This window comes from Lipotes vexillifer, unplaced genomic scaffold (assembly GCF_000442215.2).
Source record: "Lipotes vexillifer unplaced genomic scaffold, Lipotes_vexillifer_v1.1 scaffold469, whole genome shotgun sequence".
Lineage (NCBI taxonomy): Eukaryota > Metazoa > Chordata > Mammalia > Artiodactyla > Lipotidae > Lipotes > Lipotes vexillifer.
Genome location: NW_006788006.1, coordinates 3,279,486 through 3,303,017, shown reverse-complemented (window position 1 = coordinate 3,303,017; position 23,532 = coordinate 3,279,486). Strand labels below are relative to the sequence as shown.

The following is a 23,532-nucleotide window of genomic DNA, read 5'->3' as shown; positions in this document are numbered from 1 at the left end:
TTTGATTCCGGGAGCTCAATCCCTTCCCCTTTCCCCTACAGCCCAGGGCTGTCGGAGCTTCTTCCCAAAATGTTGCCCACCATCCCAGCCAGGACAGCCAGAGCCAGTGTTTGAGCCTTTATTAACCTGAGTTCCTCTTGCTGCTGCTGTCTCTGAGATAGACCACACAAGTGTTCGGCCTGCCCCCATCCCTTACAGTCCAGGAGTAGAAGCAACTGGCCACAGCCACCCAGCAGAAGGTGGCCATCAGGCCTGGAAACTAGATCTTTGCCCTGCCTGCTCCAGGCCGTTGCTGGGCCACCTGGATTACTCTCGGCACAAATCAGGGTGGCTTGGAGCTGCTTCTCCTCTCCACCATTGAGCCCCCTTAGGTTTCTACCTTGTCCTCAGACAGGAAGGGGGCTCCATGGAAGGTGCTGGGGCGGGGACCATGGGTTGGCCAGGCTCGGGAGACCTGCATCTCAGGCAGGATACCTCCTCTTTCCTCAGCCTCCTTGACTTCAGGCTGGGAAGCTGGGCTGAAGGTTGGCCAGCGGGACTGTGGGCCGGCTGGGGTGACTTCCTGGCCTGGGTGTGAGAGTCACCACCGCTGACATTCCTGAGCACTGATTGTGTGCTGGCAATGGGGTTAGTCCACTGTTTACCCACAGCAGCCTTGTTCTGTGCCCATTTTTCATATATTCTGGGGACAAGTCTTTAGTCGTATAGGTATATTGTGAATGTAGTTTCCACTCTGGCTCACTTTTCATTTTCTTAATGATGTCTTTCAAAGAGCAGACATTTAAAATTTGATGCAGTCCAATTTGTCATTTTTTTCCTTCCATTCCATGTGGGTTTTGTCAATATTTGCCGAGCCCAGCTTGTAGAGATTTTCTAGGTTTTCTTTTAAACGTCCTATGGCTTTAGCTTTTGCGTTGAGATCTATGAGCCACTTTGAGTTAATTTTTGTATGTGGTGTGAGGTTGGGGTTGAGGTTTTTTTTTTCTTCTTTTAAAATATTAATTAACTAATTAATTTGGCTGCACTGGGTCTTAATTGCAGCACACGGGATCTTCGTTGCCGCATGTGGGACCTTTAGTTGCAGCACACAAACTCTTAGTTGCGGCGTATGGGGATCTAGTTCCATGACCAGGGATCGAACCTGGGCCCCCTGCATTGGGAGCACAGAGCCGTAGCCACTGGAGCACTGGGGAAGTCCCCATTTTTTTCCATGTAGCCATCCAGTTGTTGCAGAAACATCTGTGGGGAAGACTTACTTTTCCCTAGTGAGTTACAGTGGCAGTTTTGTCAAAAGCAACTGACCACACATGTGTGTCTTTTCTGGACTCTGCTCCATGGTGAGGGTCTCTGTGTCCCCTTGGCAGGTTCCACACTGTCCCGAAGACTGTAGCTTTTTAGTAGTGATGGAGTCAGGCTGGGTGTGCCTTCCACCTTTGCTCCTTTTCTCCATGGTTGCTTTGGTTGTGTCCCATAATTAGCTGAGCAGACTGAGGCCCAGAGAGGAGACAGCTCCTGCCCAGAGTCCCACTACCTGGAAGCAACAGGCAGGATTTGGCCTAGGTCAGCCTGCCTCCAGAGCACATGCTCCACCCACCAGATGGTTCTGCATTTTACTGCAAGTTAAGGCCAGGAGATGAGAAAGGCCTTGAATGCCACGGCCAGATGTGTGACTTTAATGTCTTCACCCCCTTGGTCATTCCATCCTTAGTAGTCTGAACAGGGTTGGGGTGGGGAGCCAGGGCATCCAGGACGAGGGGCATCGAAGTTGCCCTAAAGGCACAAGGAGGCCTTTGGTGGGTGGCAAACGGTGCTTGCTCCTGGTTCAGGCATAGCATGTGCAAAGGTGTGCTGGCTGGATGGTGCGTGGTATGTTCAGACGACAACTAGGATGGATTTTTCTTTCACATCAAAACGTATACCAGTGCCTTCTGTGTACCCTGTCTTGGGCGATGACTCAGCCTGAACTTGGCCTCGAGGGGCGCGACTCTCAGTGGGCTGTGAGTTGGAAGTGAACATGGTAGAATGAGCTTTGTGTGTGAGAGCTCATGTCTCCTGAGCACTTCAGTGGGATGACCTTTGCATACTTCCATCTCATGTCATCCTTAAAGGACAACTTCCTGGTGGGGAGTGTTGGCTGGGGTCACCCAGTGTGGAATCATCAGTGTCTCTGAATGCTTGTGCTCTATTTCTCCTCCTAGTGGAACTCACCTTTACTCCTCAACATGCAGATGGAGCTGGCTCCCCACCAGCCTTCAGGGGTGGATCTGCAACCCAGGCCTGACCAATCAGAGCATTCTAGCCCCCTGGCCACAGTGATTGGCTCCTGGGTGGTCACGTGACACACAGTGAACTATTAAAGTCTTCTGTGGTACTTCTGCTGGAGCCATGAGGGCACCTGGAGCCCCACCTGCTTTAGAGTGGTAAAGAAAGAACTCATCAGGCCTGGGTTGTCCAAACTATGCACATTTAAAGGACTGGCCCTTGACTGGCACCTGGGAGGTCACCTCTAGACTCTTGGAATGTCTTGACTGGTACAAATGTTTACCTGAGGTCGTGGGCCACACCAGATAGTCCATGCTAACAATATGATTTAGGGTGGGGGCTTTTGGCCACATGGTATCAGTTCAACCTCTGGATGGGCTGGAGACTGAATTTCATCACATGGGTGGTCAGCCATATCTGCATGACTGACCCCCTCCTCCCCAACAAAAACCCTGGACAAGGCTCAGGTGAGCTTCCCTGGATGGCAGTATTCCATGTGTGTTGTCACAGTCATTGCTGGGAAAATTCAGTGCTGTCTGCAACCAGAAGCTTGTGCCTGGTTTCTCCTGGTTTCTGCCTTATTACCCTTTTCCTTTGCTGATCCTTATCCTTTTTCTGTGATCAACCATAGTCACGAATGTAACAGCTTTTCTGAGTTCTCCTAGTGAATTATCAAACCTGAGGGCGGTCTTGGGGATCCCTGACAACAGATGTCTTTACCCCCATCCTGAGAAGAGCTGTGAGCGCCCCCCTACCCATTGCACAAATGAGTCCTGAGGCCCCAAAAGGTAGACTTGCTGGCTCTGAGGTGCCCAGCTAAGGGAGCACCGGAGCAGGCTGCTTGCTGGCCACCCCACCACGCAAAGGGGCCAGCTCCAAACTGAGTGTTCTCATGGATCATCACGTTCCCTTTGCTGCAAAACTGTTTGCTTCAAAATCCCAAAGGTCCATTTGCTCTGACCTAGCATCTCAAGTTTCAGGAAGTTCTGGGACAGATGTGCAGAGATGTGTCTCTAAGGGCTGTGCATTGCAGAAGTTTTAAGGCGTTTCTAAGATTTCTCATCCTGTGTCATCCCAGGTCTGGGAATGTGGTAGACCTCACTTCCATGATTGTGTTGTTATTGGGCACAGCTTACCTTAAGATAATCTGGGTGGGCCTGACCCTGCTGGTTGTAGAAGAGGAAGTCAGAGGGATTCAACATGAGGGAGGTCTCTATTGCCGAGATGGAGGGGGCCACGTGGCCAGCGCCTGAGAGTGGCCCCCAGCTGACAGCAGGGACCTCAGTCCTACAACCACCAAAAAATGAGTTCTGCCAACAACCTGAAGGAATTTGAACACAGATCCTTCTCCAGTTGAGCCTCTGGATGAGGACACAGCCAGGCCAATACCTTGATTACAGCCTCATGAGACCCTGAGCAGAGAACCAGTTAAAACATACTAGACTTACGACTCACAGAAACTGTGAGATAATAGATGTTCCTTATATTAAGTCACTAAGTTTGAGATACTTTGTTACACAGCAATAGGCAGCAATAGCAAACTAATGAATAGTGGGTGTTCATCCCAGTGTGGTTTAAAAACCCACAAACTGCAAACAACATAAATGTCTAATGGAAAGAGGTTATGTACATAAACTTTTGTAAACCCATTAATAATAATAACAATTTTCGTGACGATGCCATTTGCCTTTGGTCTAGGGCCAGGCTCTTGGGTAAGTGCTGTTATTATCCCTATTTTATGGATGAGCAAAATGAGGAACAGAGAGGGTGAGACACATCCAAGGCTACAAGGGGTGAGGGTCCGGCTAGGGTCACTGTTCCCATCACAGAGCTATACCTTTTTCAATGGGCTTACTAGGTGGAATGTATGTTGAGAGGCTACCCGAGGTGATCAACTGGCTTCCAATTTCTTGGGTGACCTAGTTCTTAAAGGCTTTTGGAGAGCATGCCAATGCCTGATGATTTCCTCCATTATCGTTTCAGGGGTCCTGTTGGGAGCCACTGGGGCATTAAGTGTAAAGTGGAAAAAAATCAATACTTGTTACCAAGCACTACAGCCCATGGTTGCAGTGTTCCTAAGTCTTTTAGCTTCTCTAAGTGCTCAGTTTCCTCATCTGGCAGATGGGACCAAGCCACTGTATCCACCCCAAAAGGCAGTTGTGGGTGCCAGACACTGAGCACAGAGCCTCGTGTGTTTTAAACACTCTACATGGGGTGACTGTTAGTAGTACTGTTGTCTGTTTCTCAGATGAATCCACTTACATTCAGAGAGGGGAAGTGCCTTTCCCAATGTCACACAGCAAGCTGGTCAGCACTTAGAGCTGGCTCCTCCCATGTTCTACTCCATTCAGCAGTCTGGCTGTCTCTCCCCTCCCCATCCTCTTAACTCCAGACTGCCTGCTCCACAGCTACCCTTCTTGCCCTTCTGTGGCTCTTCTAGGGGCAGTGCAGCCAGTATTTTCCTGGCCCAGCCTCCGGATACGCAGTTGGGCACAGCAGTGGGTAAATAGGTCAGCGTGTCTGAGCAAGTGCTGGCATCTTGGTGGTAGGATGGACTGATCCCAGGTGAAGGGTGGAGGATCCCAGAGCTTTGGCCCTGAGCTCAGACAGGCTGGAGTTGGAATCTCTGCAGCAGTATGTAAGACCTTCCAGATTCTCCGAGCCTCGCTCTCCTCATCCCTGAAATGGGCTGATAGCTGTGTTGTGAGGATTAAATGAGATCATTTATTAATTCAACACATATTTCCTGAGCATCTACTCTGCGCTAGGCCCTGTGCTGGGGTTGTTCAATGAGGAAATACAGAAAGGGACCCAGGTACCAGAGGCAGGATGAAGGGTAATCAGGAGGGCTCTGGATCAGAAAGATCCAAGTTCAAAGTTCCAAGCAGCCCATTCACTGGTAGGGTGAATATCGTCACATGCTGCCTAACCCTTTTGAGCCTCAGTTTCTCCGTTTGTAAATGGAGATATTAATGACAGGCATGGAAAAAGGTTTCACAGAATCTAGCATTGCCTTTAGGGTCAGCAGGTCATGATCGGGGGTAAAGAGATGGTAGTGCCAGCCTGGCACTGGTGGGCAGAACTAATGAGACCACCTGGGTAGAGACATACACCTTCAACTTCCTCTCTTGCCTCAAAATATTCATTCTATGACCACCATAAATTAGATTCAAGCGAGAAGGAAAACAACTCAGGAACTTTTTGCAGGTCGGAAGACCCAGGAGCCCAGGAGGAGCTTTCCTGGCAAAGCCAGAGCTGGTCCTCAGCTTTAGTTTCCCCACATGTAAAACAAGAAATTGATAAGATGGCACAGTTCCCGTGAAAAACAGTTTGGCAGTTTCTCAGAACGTTAAACATAGAATTACCATATGACTTAGCAATTTCATTCCCAGGTATAGACCCAAGAGAAGGGAAAACATCTGCCCACACAAAACCATGTACATAAATGTTCACAGCAGCACTATTCGTAATAGTGAGAAAGTGGAAACAACCCACATGTCCATCAATGGATGAATGGATAAACAAAATGTGGTTTATCCACACAATGGAATAGTATTCAGTCATAAAAAGGGATGAAGCATTGATACAGGTAACAGCATGGACTAACCTGGAAGCCATCATGCTGAGTGAAAGAAGCCAGTCACAGAAGGTCACATATTGTATGATTCCATTAATACAAAATGTCTAGAAAAAGCAAATTCATAGATAAAGTAGCTTAGTGGTTGCTAGGGGCTGGGGAGGGGGGTGAGGAATAACCTGCTTAGTGGGTATGGGGTTTCCTTTAGGGGTGATGAAAATGTTCTGGAACTAGATAGTGGTAGTGACTGCACAGCACGGTGAATGTACTAAATGCCACAGTATTGTACACTTTAAATGGGTTAATTTTATATGTGAAATGTTTTTTTTAATAGGAGAACTGGACAACCACCATCTCTCAGGGCCCGTGGGGATGTAGGATTTTATTCTGTTAAAAGTCTGATCTTGGGACTTCCATGGTGGTCCAGTGGGTAAGACTCCGCGCTCCCAGTGCAGGGGGCCCTGGTTCGATCCCTGGTGGGGGAACTAGATCCCACACGCATGCCGCAACTAAGACCCAGCGCAGCCAAAATAAATAAATAAATATTAAAAAAAGAAAAAAGTCTAGTCTTATTGCGAGCAAAGTTTACCAGCCCCCACAATTCCCCAACAACCTCAGGGAAGCCCCACCCAGCGTCCAACGCGCGCTCGGTTTGCATAGTCACGCCCACCCACCCAGCCTGCCGCTGGTTCCGCCCCCCCACCCCCACGTGTTTTGCGCTGGCCTGGCCCACTCCGCGCCCTCGTTGGGGCTCTCAACAGAAGCCAAAGGCGGAAGACTCGGAGAGACTGCATAAGTAATACATCACGTCAGCGGTTTGTGGGGCGGGGCTTCGACGGGCCTGGTTGTCAGGGTCATGAATAATACACATTGAGGCGGGGCCTGAAGGTGGGCGCGTGTAGGGGCGGAGTCCGGGCACGAAAGTGGACACCTCTAGAGTCTTGAGAGGTGGGGCCATCCGCGCCTTATGAATATGCATAAGTCGGGGCGGTGACTGTGGGCCTCACTAGGCCCGCAGGGTGGCGCGGCCAGCTGCGTCTCACGAATAATGCAGCACGTCGGCGGGGGGTGCGGCGGCGATTGTGGCTCTCGCTGGATCCGGAGGGGGCGTGGCCAGTCGCGTCTCATGAATAATGCAGCGCGTCAGCGGGCGGCGGGGTGGGGCGTGGCCGGCGCGCCTCCGGCCCGGGAGCCGGGAAGGGGGGGCGGGGGAGCAATGGTCGCAAGATGGCGGCGCTGAAGGAGGCTCGGAGCTACGGGCTGTCGTGCGGGCGAGTGAGCGACGGCAGCAAGGTGTCTGTGTTCCATGTGAAGCTCACTGACAGTGCCCTGAGGGCCTTCGAGAGCTACCGCGCCAACCAGGTGAGCGGCACGGGGCTTGGCGCGGCCGTCGGGGACGTCGGGGCGCAGGTCGGCCTCGCGCGTCCCTCTCCGTGGCGTCCTTGCCTGGGGGCTCGGGGTCCGGCGTCTGAGGTGCTGCTCGCGGGTTCCTGGGCCGGTGGGGCGCGGGGTGGGCGCCTGTCCGGCTCGGAGCGCGGGGAGCCTCGGCGCGGGGAGACGACCCTGGCGGGTGGCCCAGGGCGGCCGAGGGGCCCGAACTCGCGCGCCTGGGCCGGGGGACGTCTGTGTCGGCACCTGGAGGCGTCCGGGGCTTTTCCCGACTTACTCGGCACCTGGGCAGGAACTCGATTTTTCACCTGACCAGGGGAGGGGGTGGAGGCAGCGCCGTCCGAGCACGGGAGGTGGGGGTTTGGGACTTCTCAGTCTGGCTCCTGGCAGGGTGGCTGGTAGGGATGGCTGACTGCACTCCTGGGGAGCAGCTTTTCCGTCTAGGACGCTGGCAGGGTGGGTCAGTGGGGCACCGCTGTCGGGGCATCTGTGGGGTCCTGTTCCGTGTTTGCGGAGGTTGTGTCTACACTTGGGGGCCGTCTTTGATGCTTTCCAGTGAGGCCTCTGGAGTTGGGTTCACTCTTGGTTCTTGTGGAGGGGAGTTTGGGCAGAACCTGACAGCTTGTCCCCAACTCCCTAGGTGAACCTGAATCACTGGACACCTTTAGAAAGTGGGAGTGTTTTGGGGAGGGAATTGCTGGCATGGTGCCTCTCCCAAGCTGGGAGCCTGTTGTGGGCACCTGGGGAGGAGCTCTGGCCACTGCACCTGGCTGCTGACTCTCAAACTTCTCAGGGGCCGATTTGGGCCCATCTCGGAAAGTTCGAGGCGTTTCAGTTCTGCCACCTGGCCCGGGGGGTTGGGGAGAGGCTTCTTTCTACCGTCTTTCAGGCCTGACTTTGGGGCACATCTGGGGCCGTGGTCAGAAAACGCTTCTTCCCATTTCTGTTTGTGTCATGGCGTCCTCCTCCTGTGTTGGGACAGAAGTTGCAGGTGCCCAGTGGTCAGGTCCTGAGGCGAGGTGGTTTGGGAGCCCTTTTCCTCCTTTCCGGGAAAGTGGGGGCTTCATAGTCAGTGGCTGTAGGGGGAGGGGTCTGGCATCAGGTTCAGGGAGGTCCTGCCGTGTGCGTGTGTGTGCGCGCGCGCGTGTACTGGGGATGGGGGGGCCTCGGGCGGGTGAGGAGAGAGACTAACTAGGAAGGAATGTGGCTTTCTTCCTGCCCTGGACTTGTTCGGCACCATTAGCTAAGCTGGGAATTTCTTCCCCTGTTTTGTTCCCAGTGCCCCCCCTTCCCGCTCTCCTTCCCACTTTTTCGGACAGTTTCCTTCCTGTCCTCGTGTCTCAGTTTCCGCTTCCTAGAACCGGGATTTCATCTTTCTGGAAGAGTGAGTTCTCACCTTGTCAAAAGGGATTCCCCAAGGTGAGGCTGGGGAGCCACTGCAGGTGAGGAGGAGGGGGCACGGTGGCCAGCTTGAACCTCCCTTCCTTGTGGAATTCCAGCCGGGAGTCTTTTTCCCTCGGCAATTCTGACTTGTTTCCCTGGAAGGCAGGGTTTCCTAGAAACAGCTGGGGGAGAGCTTACGCGTCATGTAAATAAGGTGAGCTTGGTACCTGGTCACTGTGAGTTCGGAGCCCCGCCTTCCCTGCCATGCTGCCCTCCCTTGATCTAGTTGTCCGGAAGGCCCGCCTGTGTGTCCACCTTGTGCTGTCACGCTGCTATTTTTAATTTTGGGTGTTGTTTACATCGCCTAAGCTGGATCTTACTCCTGTGAGGGTGAAGGTATAACTGTAGACTCAAGTTCGTCCCACGGAGAGCCCAGCTGTGTATGTCTGTGTTGATCAGCCGGAAAGGGCTCCCTCAAAGAGCTTCTCCTTCTCAAGCTACTCGTGTTAACTTGGCTGGCTGGGCTAAATTTTGGGGGTGACTCAAACTTTCATTTTTCTCAGAGGCTGACTTGTGATTTAAGTTACTTGGCAGTTTTGTATTTAATCTTATCCAGTGGGCAATGTAGTGGACTGAAGTAAAATCAGGGCGGCTTGGGCACACTCAGTGTTCCCGGGTGGTGGGCGTGGGGAAGGCGACTTGAAGAACTTGTTTGTGTGACTAGTGAAGTGTATTGGTTATTAACAAAACCTCATATGTTTGACTGTCAGTAGCATCTAGAGTTTTCTATTCTCTAGCGCTGTGGTTATATGGTTTGCCAGTGGCAACTTGTGGGGAGGGTTTTTACTTTTACTTTTTACAGTTGCCCTTGAACAACACAGGTTTGAACTGCCCGGGTCCACTTGTATGTGGATTTTTTTTCACTAAACACATACTACAGTACTAGGGGACCCACGGTTGGTTGAATCTGCAGATTCAGCACTCAGGATATGGAGGGCCGACTGTAAAGTTTATAAGGGATTTTTGACTGCTCAGGGATTGGTGCCCCTAACCCCCGTGTTGTTCAAGGGGCAACTGTAATTGCAAAGAGGTTTTTACAGACTCAGATGTGGCAGGGGCCTGGAGAGGAGCATCCTTCAAAACTTTCTCTGTGGCTCCTGGGAGCCTAGCTGTTGGAGTAGCCAGAGAAGTCCCTGACAGCTTCCCTCTGCAGAGAGGTCTGGAGTCTGAGCTGCCTTTGTACAGACCTAGTGACCAGCCTGGAACATGGTGGAAGGTAAAGATGTAGTCATATGTGCAGCTGCCACCGTCCAGACTTGGGCTTCACGCAGTCTTGAGTGCATCCCAAGGCACTCCCATGGATCTCCCTTTTCACTGTGATGGGTTTCTTCCGGGAGAGAAGAGAAGGGAAGCGTAAACACAACCCATCTTTCCAAGACAGCATCATGCGCCTGTTCAGAGAAGTGTCCCTGACAGTGATTGTACGGAAGTGACCTTCCCTGGGGCACCTCCCTCGACCACCTGAGTATTTCATCCTCGGATTTGGTGGGCTCTGTTGCTGAGTGATCCTCCCCCTCCCCAGATTAAAAGGTCTTTGATGAAGAGTAGCATATTGTTGTTCAGGAAAAATGGAGGGCTCAGGGAGGGGCCCAAGCAACCTGGGAATTGGAGCCTATCTGGGTTTGAATCTCTGAATCTCGGCTTTACCTGCATTAGGCCTTGGGTCAGTGCCTGACCTCTCCCAGTCCAGGTCCTCCTCCTCAGAGCTATGAGGATCCCAGTGGCTGCTCTGGATCCTTTATCTCTTTAGGATTATGAGTGTCCCAGTACCTGACCCCTCCCAGCTCCAGATCCTTCTCTCCAGACTCAGGGCCCTGCCCTCTCTGAGCTCTGGCTCCTCCTCTCAGGGCTGTTGGGATTCCTTTGGCACATGTGCGGCCCTCAGTGCAGCCCTGATCCCTCCCAGGTTCTCAGCACTTGGTGTCAGTACCCAGGGCTGGTTCCCACCTGGAGGTTTGAGCAGAGACTATGGGAGAGCCTGGGCTCCTACATTTCCCCAAATCTGATTGAGCGCCGTGGTCTGTACAGGGACACTGCTCAGGGGCTGGACATTTATAAGTGACCAAATGAGTCCCCAGTCTCTCGAGCTGGCATTCTAGAGGCAGGAGACAGATGATGAACAGGGTGGCACAGAAATCAGCATGAAGAGCTTGTCAGCAGTCATTGTCTGGAAGGAAATAAAATGGGGCAACGTGAAAGGGCGCTGCCTAGGAGATGCCAGAGCTGAGGTCTGCTGGGCGAGGGGTCCCCTGGGGGGGAAGGGGTGTGAGCTCCAGGCATGGCACATGTATAGGCCTTGAGACATGAGGGGCTGGGGAGGGTGTTTGGGCAGGGGGCAAGGCCCAGGTAGAGACGTGGAGGCAGCTGCAGGGCTCTGTCCTGGGACGGGCTTAGGAAGAGGAGGTCTGCAACAATACTCTGTGAGTGTTCTGGACCCACGCTAGGGGCTGCTTGCCTGCTGCTAAGGGGCTAGCTGCGTGGGTGTCAGCCTGGCCACTGGTGGCAGGAGGAGCCTTAATTTAGCCTCTACTCCCCTCCCACTGTGAGGCCCCAGGAGGTGGGTTTGTCTCTCCTTCCTGGGGGGCCGCCCCACTCGGCCCTAACTAGGTCGCTTCTTGCCAGCCCTGTCTGTTTTTCATATGAGCTGTCTTTATTTTTTTAATTTTTTTGGCTGCGTTGGGTCTTCGTTGCTGCACACAGGCTTTCTCTAGTTGTGGCGAGCAGAGCCTACTCTTCGTTGCGATGCATGGGCTTCTCATTGCGGTGCCTTCTCTTGTTGCAGAGCACGGTCTCTAGAGCGCAGGCTCAGTAGTTGTGGCGCATGGGCTTAGTTGCTCCGCGGCATGTGGGATCTTCCCGGACCAGGGCTCGAACCTGTGTCCCCTGCATTGGCAGGCGATTCTTAACCACTGCGCTACCAGGGAAGTCCCTGAGCTGTCTTCAGGAATAGCTAAATTCGCTGCCCCTCCTGGCCTCTGGCCAGGCCCCTGTAAGCCCTCTGTCCAGGCACATGTCATCTTCTTAACAGTTTTGGCAGGAAGGCTAGCTTATTGTTCCCACTGTTCATTGGGGGCAGTTGAGGCTCTGAGGGGCAGTGTTGCCTGCCTGAGGTCACGCTGACTGTCCTCACTGGCCCAGGCTGCCTCTCCAGTTGGGCGGGAGTTTGAGCCACAGCTATGAAAGGGAGTCCCACTGTGGTCTCAAGTCCTCATGACATGCCAGCATCCCAGGGTCCCGAGAACATTGGTGACATGAGTGGCCATGCAAATTCCTGAAGTTGCCAGCTTTGACTGTACCGTGCCCTCTCCCCTGAGAAAGCTTGCAGATGATAACCAGTGCCTGTGGATTGTGCCCTGCATGCCAGCGCTGGCCTGATCTGTACATGTTACTTCATCTTGTCCCCTGGCTGTCAGCCCTGTGGTGGGGAGCGGTTCTCAATTCTCAGGTGAGGAAACAGGTAAAGACTCTGGGAGGCCGAGTCACCAGAAGGAGTCTCCCAGCTGGGATGGGGCTGAGAACTGGGCATCTGGCTGGAATGCAGTGTGTGTGGCCTTGAGCTTTGCCTCCTCTGAAGGGTGGTGGCCGAGTGGACTGGGCTGGCCCATTGGTGTCAGGAGCATGACGTAGGGGTTCGGTTTGCCTGTGTGTTTCAAGGTGGGCACTCGGTAGGTCTGGGTGGGGTGAGTCCCTCCCAGAGGCGCATGTCTCATAGGTACTGAGGGAAGGCGAGGGAACCTGGAGTATGGAGTGAGTGCTGGTCATTTCTGCAGATGGCCTATGAGGCTGTGTGAGGGGCCAAGCCCCGCATCTGCCACTGTGACCCTTGACTAGGCTTCCGGCAGCCATTCACCATGGTGACTGTGTGTAAACAGCTGGTGGCTCTCGGAAACCCACCCTCTGTTGACTCATTGGCAAGGCCAGAGTTCATCACCCTTCAAGTAGTTTTGACATCACACCCGGATTGTGACATCTCTGGGGAGTCCTTGAAAAACAAGACTGTTTCTCCTGTTCCGTGCACCTCTTGTCCCGGAGCAGACCCGGGAAAGCAGATTTTGGGAAATCTGCTTCTTCATGGCAACAGCCCTGCTCAACGTGCCTGGCTGGAAATCCATCCTGTGCCTTTGGCTTTGCCTCCCCTAGGTCCTTCACTTGTAGGGCCTTCTCCCTTGCTCTCTGCCTTTATGACTTTCTCCTTGGTCTGTGACTCGCATGGCCTGGACTTGTCTGAGATCTCATCTCTAGCGATATGTGGCCACTCTGCAGTCACCCATAGACCACAGGGATGCTTTCCAGAACAATCCCTGCAAACAACCTCTGACCTGTAGTGCAGTAAGTGACACAGACAGCCACCATGTGCAGTTTTATCACTTTGCTTTTTAATAAAAAAGGTGGTGTCCAAGTAAACCATTCAGGGGGAGATCTCCTGTTCCCACACTAAGTGGCTGCACTGGAATCTGATGCTAATTATATCCTCCTAGCTGGGTCCCTCCCTGGCCACGTTGAGATGCGGCTCCTGGCTGAGTCACCAGGTCAAAGGGGTGCGTTGGTGACTCGCCACAACCCTTCCAGAAGGGAGGGGGCCTCACATGTCTGTGAAGTTTGTGGGGTCACCGAACTCCTGTTTAAAAGCGACACATGTCAAAAGTTTCTTTCTTTTTATCACAAAAGCTGTAGAGTTCAGTGAAGAACACTAGCAATTCCCTGTTCCATGGGCTGTTGTTGGCACCTCAGCGCCTTCCTCTGTCTTGCATCCAGAGGAAGTGGACATCACAGTGGTGTCCTCATATAATCTTAGGTCTCGATTCTTTTTTATTGCAGTGCTAAACTTTGTTTTTTAGTGGCTTTAGTCCTAGTCTGCTGTCCAGTACTGAGGGCTGTGCAGAGATGCTGAATTGCAGTGAGAGGCACCCCTGGTGTACCTGTGCATTTGCGAGTGGAGCTGGAGGTTGCAGGTGCTGAATGGTACAACTATTGTATGTTGAAATCGAGGCCCAGGAGGGATATGGTCTGGTTTGTGGTGTTGGATGCTCAGGGAGGTCAGGGCTGGAGGTTGCAGTTGCTGAATGGTACAACTATTGTATGTTGAAATCGAGGCCCAGGAGGGATATGGTCTGGTTTGTGGTGTTGGATGCTCAGGGAGGTCAGGCCTGGAGGTGGGGAGGCTGGGGGTGGAGACTTTGATGGCCTGAGCTGGGGTCCACTGGGGTCGGGCAAGGGGACAGATGTAGAAGTATTTGGGCTGCCACCTGTACCTGGTTGGGGGAGGTGGACATTTCTAACCTTTCCTGATTCTGGCCATAGGGCGGAAGGGTCTTTGCACACTTGGCTTACTGTCATGCCTGAGCTGGGTTTGTGAGAGTCAGGTTATGCAGGGCTTGATGAGACGCTAATGGTCACCTCTGGAGTGACTCTTGGCTGGAGGAAAGGCGACTGTGGCTGATCAGAGAGCTGCTGCAGCTCTGTGGTGGGTGAACAACATCGGCATCATCGTCACTGATGTGGGGCGAGGTGGAAGACGTGCGTGTGCAGCTGTGGTGATGCTGCTTCAGGGCCCATGTCTTTCTGGGTTGCTGCCTTTGTCTCAGGGTGTGGATGTCATGACTTTCTTGCCAGTGTCCTAACCAGTGCAATTTGAAGGTGGTTTAGAACGGATGTGGTGACTGTGGAAGCCAGCAGCCTTTCTTTTTCTGGTTCTTGGATTGTGTTCGTTGCTCAGGGGCAGTTGGATAGCAGGTTTCCTTTATTGTGCTGGCATTGACCAGTTTCTGGACAGTGGGTGTTCTGGACACTGGGGGAGCCAAGGCTGGGCCTGGACATAGGGGCTGCACCCTGAGACAGCATTTGAGTGTCAGTGTCACCCCAAGTCAGCCTCATGGGCAGGCGAGCAGGTGGGCTACGCCATCCAAGTGCAGATAACATTGGGTCGAGGGCCCAAGGCTTGCTTAGCACTTCCCAGGGTTCCCAGGCACACTCCATAACAGGAGGTCCTGGAGAAGTTCAGCCCGCCTTGGACTGCTGTGCTTTCAAGAAATTACTGAGCCGCTGATGATCAAGGGCTGTGGTTAGTGCTCCACATCATTGCTCCATCATCGGTGTTCTCCTGGTAGACCTTCAGAAAGGGAGACTGCGGCTTGGCACAGGACACCTTTCCCGAGTACGCCCTTCCACCTACCCTGGTTCCTAACCCAGGCCTACTGGGAGGGTGTCAGCTCCTCACTGTTTGCCTTGTTGCCCCTGTGTCTGTCTTAGATACTAAGGGAGGGTGTCCTAACAAGGGAGTGCCTCCCTCAAAGGATGCTACACGTTGGGGTCAGGTAACCTGGCTCCAGCCAGGTCCTGCTGACAGCCTGGGGGCCCCGGGCTGCTGGCTCCCTCCCAAGCCTCAGTTTCCTGGGTTGAAGCAACACCTGCAGTTATAGCGGCCTCCCAGGTCAGATGGGCGAAACGTATGGATGCTGACCACTCCTGCCCCCGTGTGTGTGTGTGTGTGTGTGTGTGTGTGTGTGTGTGCGCGCGCGCGCGTACTCTACAAATAATCTGAGAAAGTGAAGCCCTTCAGAATTTAAAATATCCACTTCTTTGCCTCTATCGTCAAGGATTTTTTGTAAAGAATGGCTAGATTAAATGGATTTCCCCAGTCTTTTTTAGCCACTTTCCTGCCTGGAAGTCCACCGCACTGTGTCGGAGGGAGCTGGGCCCTCTCATGCATCCCCCTTCTTGATCCCTCGAGCGGCCTCAGTGGGCACTACTGGTGGAGCAGGCAGTGAGCAGAGGCCAGATGGAGCTGAGGAGGGACAGGAGGTCGTGCCCGGGTTTCTGGAGACGTGTCCGGCTGGGCCTGGGGATGACTGCTGAGCCCACTGGGTTTGTGGCCGCTGCCGGCAGAGTGTGAGGAATCAGCCCCAGAGCCCAGGATATGGTGGCTCCATCTTTGCCTTTAGGTTGTGCTCAAGCTTGTGAGTGTTGGGGAGTCTCGAGGGGCCAAACCCCCTCTCCATTCGAGAATGCTGTTCCCTAGGTATGTGAGGAGGGGTTCCTGGCCCTTCCATCATCCAGCTTGGCCCACCCTGAATGTGGCCCTGGCAAAGGTGTGCAAAAGCCAAGTAACTAGGGGCCACCCTGTCCGCCCCTGCCCTTTCCTGGGCCCCCGGCTTCTTTTTGGACAGGAGTGGCAGGACACGGGCATGAGAGGCTTGAGGAGTCCCTGGCCTACCTCTCTCCCCATCTGGATGTGTGCCTGTGGCCTTCGTGTCCTGTTTATTAGACTGACTGACTTGGTCTCACCCTGCAGTCCCCACATCCCTATGGGGGAGGCCAGCTGAGGGCATGGTGATGATGGCTGCCAGGCGGGAGAAATGCAGCGGCGATGGGGAGGGAGGTGCTCTCTGGAAGCAGGGCAAGTGAAACCATCCGGGAAAGGCCTAGAATGTCAGCGTGAGATCTGAGAGAGCAGCTGAAGGAGGGAGGGTGGTAGGGAGGCTGGGAGGGTGGAGCAGCCAGAGGAAGTTGGGGGTAAGGGGTGCCTGAGCCGGAAGTTGGGGTTAATTTCATCATCCAGGGAAGCCCTGAGTAGCTGTGACTCCTCTGCTTTGTGTGGGTGTAGACGGCTGCAGCCCCTTCCTGGGGGCTCCCTGTGGAAGGCTCGACCCCATGGCTGATTTCACTCTATGCATGAACATTTTTCCTTGGGGGCTTCCTCCTGTGACAGGCAGGACTGGGGGCAGGATTGTGGTCAGGGAGGCCTTGGGAGTGCTAAGACCAGTCAACCCCAGTCTTTACCTGGGATCTCTCAGAGCCTTTTCTAAAAAAATTTTTTATTATTGTTATTTTTTATTTTTTTTTATTTTTGCGGTACGTGGGCCTCTCACTGTTGTGGCCTCTCCCGTTGCGGAGCACAGGCTCTGGACGTGCAGGCTCAGCGGCCGTGGCTCATGGGGCCAGCCGCTCCGCGGCATGTGGGATCTTCCCGGACCAGGGCACGGAACCTGTGTCCCCTGCATCGGCAGGCGGACTCTCAACCACTGCGCCACCAGGGAAGCCCTATTGTTATTTTTTTTCTTTTTTTTTTTTTTTTTAAGAGTGAAACCGTATATAGCTGAGACCACTCCTATTTATTTATATCTATGTTGGGTCTTCGTTGCTGCACACAGGCTTTCTCTAGTTGCGTGGAGCGGGGGCTACTCTTGTTGCGGTGCACGGGCTTCTCATTGCAGTGTCTTCTCTTGTTGCAGAGCATGGGCTCCAGGCGCGTGGGCTTCAGTAGTTGTGGCTCATGGGCTCAGTAGTTGTGGCTTGCGGGCTCTAGAGCGCAGTCTCAGTAGTTGTGGCCCACGAGCTTAGTTGCTCAGCGGCACGTGGGATCTTCCTGGACCAGGGCTCAAACTCGTGTCCCCTGCATTGGCAGGCGGATTCTTAACCGCTGCGCCACCAGGGAAGTCCTGTTATTTTTTATCTTTAATTGTAAAATTCACATAACATACATTTGCCATCTTAACCATTGTTAAGTGCATAGTTCAGTGGCATCAAGTATATATATTCACACTGTTGTGCAGCCGTCACCGCCGTCCGTCTCCAGAACTTGTTCATCTTCCCAAACTGAACCTCTGTCCCCGTTAAACACTAACTGCCCGTTCCCCACCCCCAGCCTCTGGCAACCACAATTCTGTTTTCCGTCTCTCTGAATTTTATGGCTCTAGGGACCTCTTGAAAGTGGAATCATACAGTATTTGTCCTTTTGTGATGGGCTTATTTCACTTAGCATAATGACCTCAAGGTTTGTCCATGGTGTAGTATGTGTCAGTATTTTCTTCCATTTTAGGGCTGAATAATTTTCCATCGTTTTGATCTACCACTTTTTGCTTATCCATTCATCTGTCAGTGGACATTTGGGTTGTTTCCACCTCTTGGCTGCTGTGAATGATGCTGCTATGAACATAGGTGAACAGTTATCTGAGTCCCAGCTTGCAGTTCTTTTGGATATACACCCAGAAGTGGGATTGCTGGATCATATGGATCATATTCTATGTTTAAGTTCTTTTTTTTTTTAAAATAAATTTATTTATTTACTTATTTATTTTTGGCTGCTTTGGGTCTTCGTTGCTGTGTGCAGACTTTCTCTAGTTGCGGCCAGCTGGGGCTACTGTTCATTGCAGTGTGCGGGCTTCTCATTGCAGTGGCTTCTCTTGTTGTAGAGCACGGGCTCTAGGTGCACGGGCTGCAATAGTTGTGGTGCCAGGGCTCAGTAGTTGTGGTGCACGGGCTTAGTTGCTCCGTGGCATGTGGGATCTTCCCAGACCAGGGCTCGAACCCATGTCCCCTGCATTGGCAGGTGGATTCTGAACCACTGCGCCACCAGGGAAGTCCTATGTTTGACTTCTTGAGGAACTTCCATACTGTTTTCCATAGCGGCTGCACCATTTTGCATTCCCACCAGCAGTGCACAAGTGTTCCAGTTTCTCGACATCCTCACCAACACTTGTTATTTTCTCTCTCTCTTTTTTTTTTTTTTTTTGGTACGCGGGCCTCTCACTGTTGTGGCCTCTCCCGTTGTGGAGCACAGGCTCCGGACACGCAGGCTCAGCGGCCATGGCTCACGGGCCCAGCCGCTCCGCGGCATGTGGGATCTTCCCGGACCGGGGCACGAACCTGCATCCCCTGCATCGGCAGGCAGACTCTCAACCACTGCACCACCAGGGAAGCCCTATTTTCTCCTTTTCTGATAGTAACCATCCTGGCGGGTGAGAGGTGATCTTGGAGCCTTTAAAATGTGCTAAGATGCTTGTGACTCTCTGGTGAGAGTTAAGGTCTGAAGGGCCTCTGGCACTTGTTGGACCATTGATAGGCTCAGGAGTTCCCTGTGAAGGTGACAGAGAACCTGACCCCAGCAGAACGGAGGCATGTTGGTACCCACACTTGAGGTGGGCTTGGGCTGGCTTCAGGTCCTGCCTGAGGGAAGATTTTGAGAGGGTCACCCCTGGGAGCAGATGACAGGAAGGGCAGGGAGAGCAGGTGTGGCCCCACCCTGAATGAGAAGCTGTGGTCAAGTGGAGATGACAGTGACAAGGGGAGGATAACAGTAATGAGTTGAGATAGCAGTGACGGTGTAGGAGCCTGGGCCCAGTCAGGACCCGGGTCTCTAAGTTGGGAGAGTTAGTACATACCTTGGGTGGTCTGGAGAACCTGTGGAGGGCGGGCAAGCAGTGGAGGCTGAGGGCCAGGGAAGGGTGGGAGTGTGTGTGACATGGGGTCAGCTCAGGTAGCTCAGCTCTCTGCCACCCTCACCACTTCCTGCCCTTCCAAAGGCAAGACTTCTGTGCTCCCCACTCCCCCTGAAACCAAACAGAGGCCCTGAGGTCGTGTGACCGGGAGGGTCTGGGCTCCTCCCTGCGGGCACCTGAGGCTGCTGGGCCCTACCCTAGTCATGAGCTCCGATGTGGCAGAATCGACTCGACTTTTGTGAGTTTAGCAGTTTGTGTCCCATGTTGAATCACAGGGGGACTGTTTCGGAAAATGGGCTTTCTTCCAGGTGGGAAGTGGCCTGGAGATCCCAAAGGTCAGTGCCCCTTTGTGGGGCACTGGGCAGGTACAGGCTGAGCTTCAGCCTTCAAGACCTCCAGTACCGTTGACCCCGCTCCTGCCCTTGACCTGGCCTCAGGGCCTGTGTGAAGGTGCATGAGGGGGAGGAGGAGCAGTGTTTTTTTCTGGACCCAGTGGGCAGATGCAGCCCGCTTGCCCTCGGGGGGGACTCCAGTAGGTGGGCTCCCTGTGCAGTCCTGCTTCTGCCTCCCGTTCTCTTGCATGGTGTGTGTGTACGCATGCGCGCGCACCCTGGCCCCCATGCTTTTGGTTCCCTCCATCCAGGGGAGGCTGATGTGAGAGGGCCCGAGGGCCCTGGTTGGGGTGACCAGCCTGTTACGCTGCCCTGGGCTCAGGGTGACCTTGCCTTCTCTTACTACCCTGAAGAGAGTAAGTGGGCCGGGAGGTTCCTTTTTCCTTTTAAAGTTTTATATATTTATGTGTTTATGTATTTATTTAGGCTGCACCAAGTCTTAGTTGCAGCATGTTTTAGCTGCGGCATGCAGGATCTTTTTTTTTTTTTTTTTTTTGGCTGTGTTAGGTCATCGTTACTGTGAGCGGGCTTTCTCCAGTTGCGGTGAGCGGGGGCTACTCTTCGTTGAGGTGCACAGGCTTATCATTATGGTGGCTTCTCTTGTTGTGGAACACGAGCTCTAGGCGTGCAGGCTTCAGTAGTTGTGGCACCCGGGCTCAGTAGTTGTGCCTCGTGGGGCTCTAGAGTGAAGGCTCAGTAGTTGTGGCGCACGGGCTTAGTTGCTCCATGGCATGTGGGATCTTCCCGGACCAGGGCTCAAACCCGTGTCTCCTGCATTGGCAGACGGATTCTTAACCACTGTGCCACCAGGGAAGCCCATGCAGGATCTTTTTTGTTTTTAGTTGTGGCGTGTGGGCTTCTTAGTTGCGGCACATGGGATCTAGCTCCCTGACCAGGGATCGAACCTGGGTCCCCTGCATTGGGAGTGCAGAGTCTTTTGGGGGAAATTCAGCTTCCTGCTGTGGACCTTGTGGTTCTCCCCACATCTGGAGGGAGTGATTTAACGGTCCCGGTGCAACACTTCCAACAAGGGGAAAACCCACTGAATTTGAGTCAGGACAGCCTAGCTCACAGGGACTAGAGTGGGGGCAAGCTCACCTTGGCCTTGCCCTTGATGGTGGGTCCCTCCCTGCCACATTTTCAAGGTCCTGACAGTGAGCCAGTGCCACATCGCCCTTCTGACTGCTCACTTTACCTGTGGGATTAGTGGTGGAACTGATGGGCCCTCTTTTTGGCCCTGAAGAATCTGAGGTCTCTTGGGCCCAGTGTTGCTGCTGTAGCTGTTGGCCCCCAAGACCAAGGCCTTGGTAGTTTGCCACCATGTTAGGTGAACAGAATCGCATAAGGATGCTGATGAAGTGCACTGTTATGGCATGTTCCTTTTTTCAGTGTCAGCCTTAGAATCTAAAATGAGGGCCAAATCTGGCCCCCACCTGTGTTTGTAAATATTTGTATGTTTATTTTTGGCTGTGTTGGGTCTTCGTTTCTGTGCGAGGGCTTTCTCTAGTTGTGGCAAGCGGGGGCCACTCTTCATCGCGGTGCGCGGGCCTCTTACTATCATGGCCTCTCTTGTTGCGGAGCACAGGCTCCAGCTGCGCAGGCTCAGTAGTTGTGGCTCACGGGCCTAGTTGCTCTGCAGCATGTGGGATCTTCCCAGACCAGGGCTCGAACCCATGTCCCCTGCATTGGCAGGCTGATTCTCAACCACTGCGCTGCCAGGGAAGCCCTCTATGGCTGCTTTTGCACTGCAGCGGTGGTAGAGTTTTTGCAACAGGGACTATCTGGCCCTCAAAGCCTGAGACATTAACTCTCTGGCTCTTTACAGAAGAAGCCTGCAGTTGCTGGTCTGGAGTGTTGGGATGGGTGTGTTTAGCAGACTGTTGCTGTCCTGGGGGAAAGCTCAGGCCTTGGACCCCTGGTCCCTGGGCTGTTGCCTGCAGCCCTGTGAGCCCTGGCAGACAGCTTGCCATTGCATCTCAGGGCTAGACCGATGCTTCAGAGGGTGCTTTTTGTCCAGCCTCTTCATTTCATGGATGGGATGTCTAGAGAATGGTGGTTGGCCCACGGTCACATCAGCATAGATTAAATCGAGCCTCAAACCCAAGGGTGTCCACTCTGGGACTGCCTGCCCTCCCAATTTCATGGAGACTCCGAGTGCTTCCTGCCCCTCTTGTGCGTCACTGGGTTTCCTGGGAGCAGCTTTTCTCAGGCACAGTGACAGGCTTGGCACAGCTTCCAGTGGGCCTGGCCTTTTTATTTGTGACCTTCTGGTGAACTCTGGAAACATAACTGTGCAGCCTGGGTGGGAAGGGCTGTGTGCGTGTCCCTGGCCGAGCTGGGAGGGTGGGCGTCTGCCTCTGATTCGAGTCAGGCTCTGGCTGAAGTCCTCCTCGTCCCTCAGCCTCAGCTCCATGGGTGTACAGTGGGGCTGGTGTCACCTTCCGAGGGGAGATTGTGCCCAGTAAGGGGTCAGTTCCCACAGTGTTTTCGAATGTGTGTTTCATGACGTGAGGAACAGTCAGATGACAGTGGTTTCAGATGGGTCCCTTGTGTGGAGACGACAGGCAGCAGGCCTCTCCTGCTCCCCAGGAGTGAGCTGTCCTCAGGCGGGGCCTGGGGGTTGGCGTTCGGTGAACCTTTGGAGCGTTCTCAGCTCTGGACGAGCGCTACCTGTAGTTAGATTCTGACAAGTGCCATCTGTAGATGATTCTGAGTTGGACACTAGAGAAGGCCTTCTTGGGCAGGCCTCTGCCAAGGGGCCGTGGCTTCTGGGTTCTGTTCGCAGAAATGGCATGATTTTGCTGTTATCTGGTGTCGTTTCTCCCTTTGTAGAATCAGATGGGACTGTTGAGCTGTGGCAGGGTGGGCAGGGGGATGGTGTAGGGGGAGGTCCAAAGGGGGATCATACTGGGGACATCCCAGGGTGGAGAGACTGCTGGGAGATGTCTGGGGCAGGGGCAGGCCACAGCTAGAAGAATGTGTTCCTTCCTCCTCTGGTTGTACTATTTTTGGTATTGGATGCTCACAGATGTCTGCTGGTTCCAGCAAAATATGCTCAGCTCACAGTGGATCTGGCTAGTGGGATGAGGACAACCAGCCCTAGTCGCCTATGTCCAGCTTGTCTCCAGCCTGCTCTGGGGAGCGCACCAGGCCCATGCTTGCTCCCTTACCTGTGCACAGCGTCCCACTAGTCGAGAGCCTTGTTTGTAGAGCCACATGACATGGTGATCCGTGCCAGCTTGCCCTGACAGGAAGCGGAGCTGTGTTAAGAAGGATTCTGAGGTGGTGTTTGGCCTGGAGTGTAGGATTAATGGTATGTGGCCCCTGGCCCTCCCTGGTCTTAGCCCTGCCATCTAGCATCTCTGTGGGGAGGGTCCCTTCTTGTTATTGAGCAGGTGAGGTTAGTGACCCCCCAGGTGAGCCTGGGCTGTGAGAGTGGGGCCCGTGAATGGGGCCTGCCAGTGCCTGGGTATGCGGGGCTCGGCTCACAGGCTGTCAGTGGAAGGTGGACTGATGCCATGCTACAAATGCACAAGGCTTTGGACCTCTTTTTCCCCAGGGGTTGAAGGTGACTCACCAGGGTCTGTGCCCCAGAGCCGTGGCTCTGATTGCACTTTGTCCTGGGATCTTCACACAGCTCCTGCCACCTGCCTCTCTTCCTCCTGGTTTTGGTCTCTCATGTAAGAATTCACTGAGGCCTGGATGCTTTCGTGTGACAGGAATTGCCAAGCGTGTGATCTGCTGGGCACAGTTCAGCTTTGGTGAGTGGCTGGTCTGAGCAGATGTGGCTTCTGCCTCCGTGCCCTCTTCTTGGAGCTCCTGGTGCTGTTCCTGGGGCTCAGCCATTCAAGAGCGAGCACACAGAGTGGGTGTCCCCCTGCTGTTGCTTAGCTCAGGGGGCGGGCGAACTTGGAGGTTTTGAAGCAGGCCACTGGAGGACGCAGGGCCCAGGCCTGGGGCAGTGAAGCAGGATACCTCGAATTGGCTGAGCTGGGGTTGGTTTTGAGCCAGCCTGCAGACCTGGGGAGGCTGCCCACTGCTGCGTGTTCATATGGGCACCCAGGAGGCCTAGGTACAGAAGTTCCGGGTGTCTGAGCTCTGTACCTCAGACAGCTGAGGGCCGGGGTAGGGAGGCAGGCCGTATTGTTTCTAAACTCTCACTGGTATTGACCATGCATGGGCTGGGTGGCTGCGGAGTGCAGCGCAGGACATAGGTTGGGGAGAGGGGACTGGCTGGACAGTGGCACCACTC

The 23,532-nt window shown here is 53.7% G+C and overlaps 1 protein-coding gene across 1 annotated transcript in view; it reads left to right on the top strand.

Annotated features, from left to right (window-relative positions):
- Positions 1–7,066: 7,066 nt before the first annotated feature.
- The window catches only part of ELL (elongation factor for RNA polymerase II), an 82,787-nt gene continuing 66,321 nt past the window's right edge, over positions 7,067–23,532 (top strand). Inside the window, exon 1 of the mRNA XM_007461059.1 lies at positions 7,067–7,201. Coding sequence (XP_007461121.1) covers positions 7,067–7,201 — 135 coding nt within the window. The remainder of the gene's footprint in view (positions 7,202–23,532) is intronic.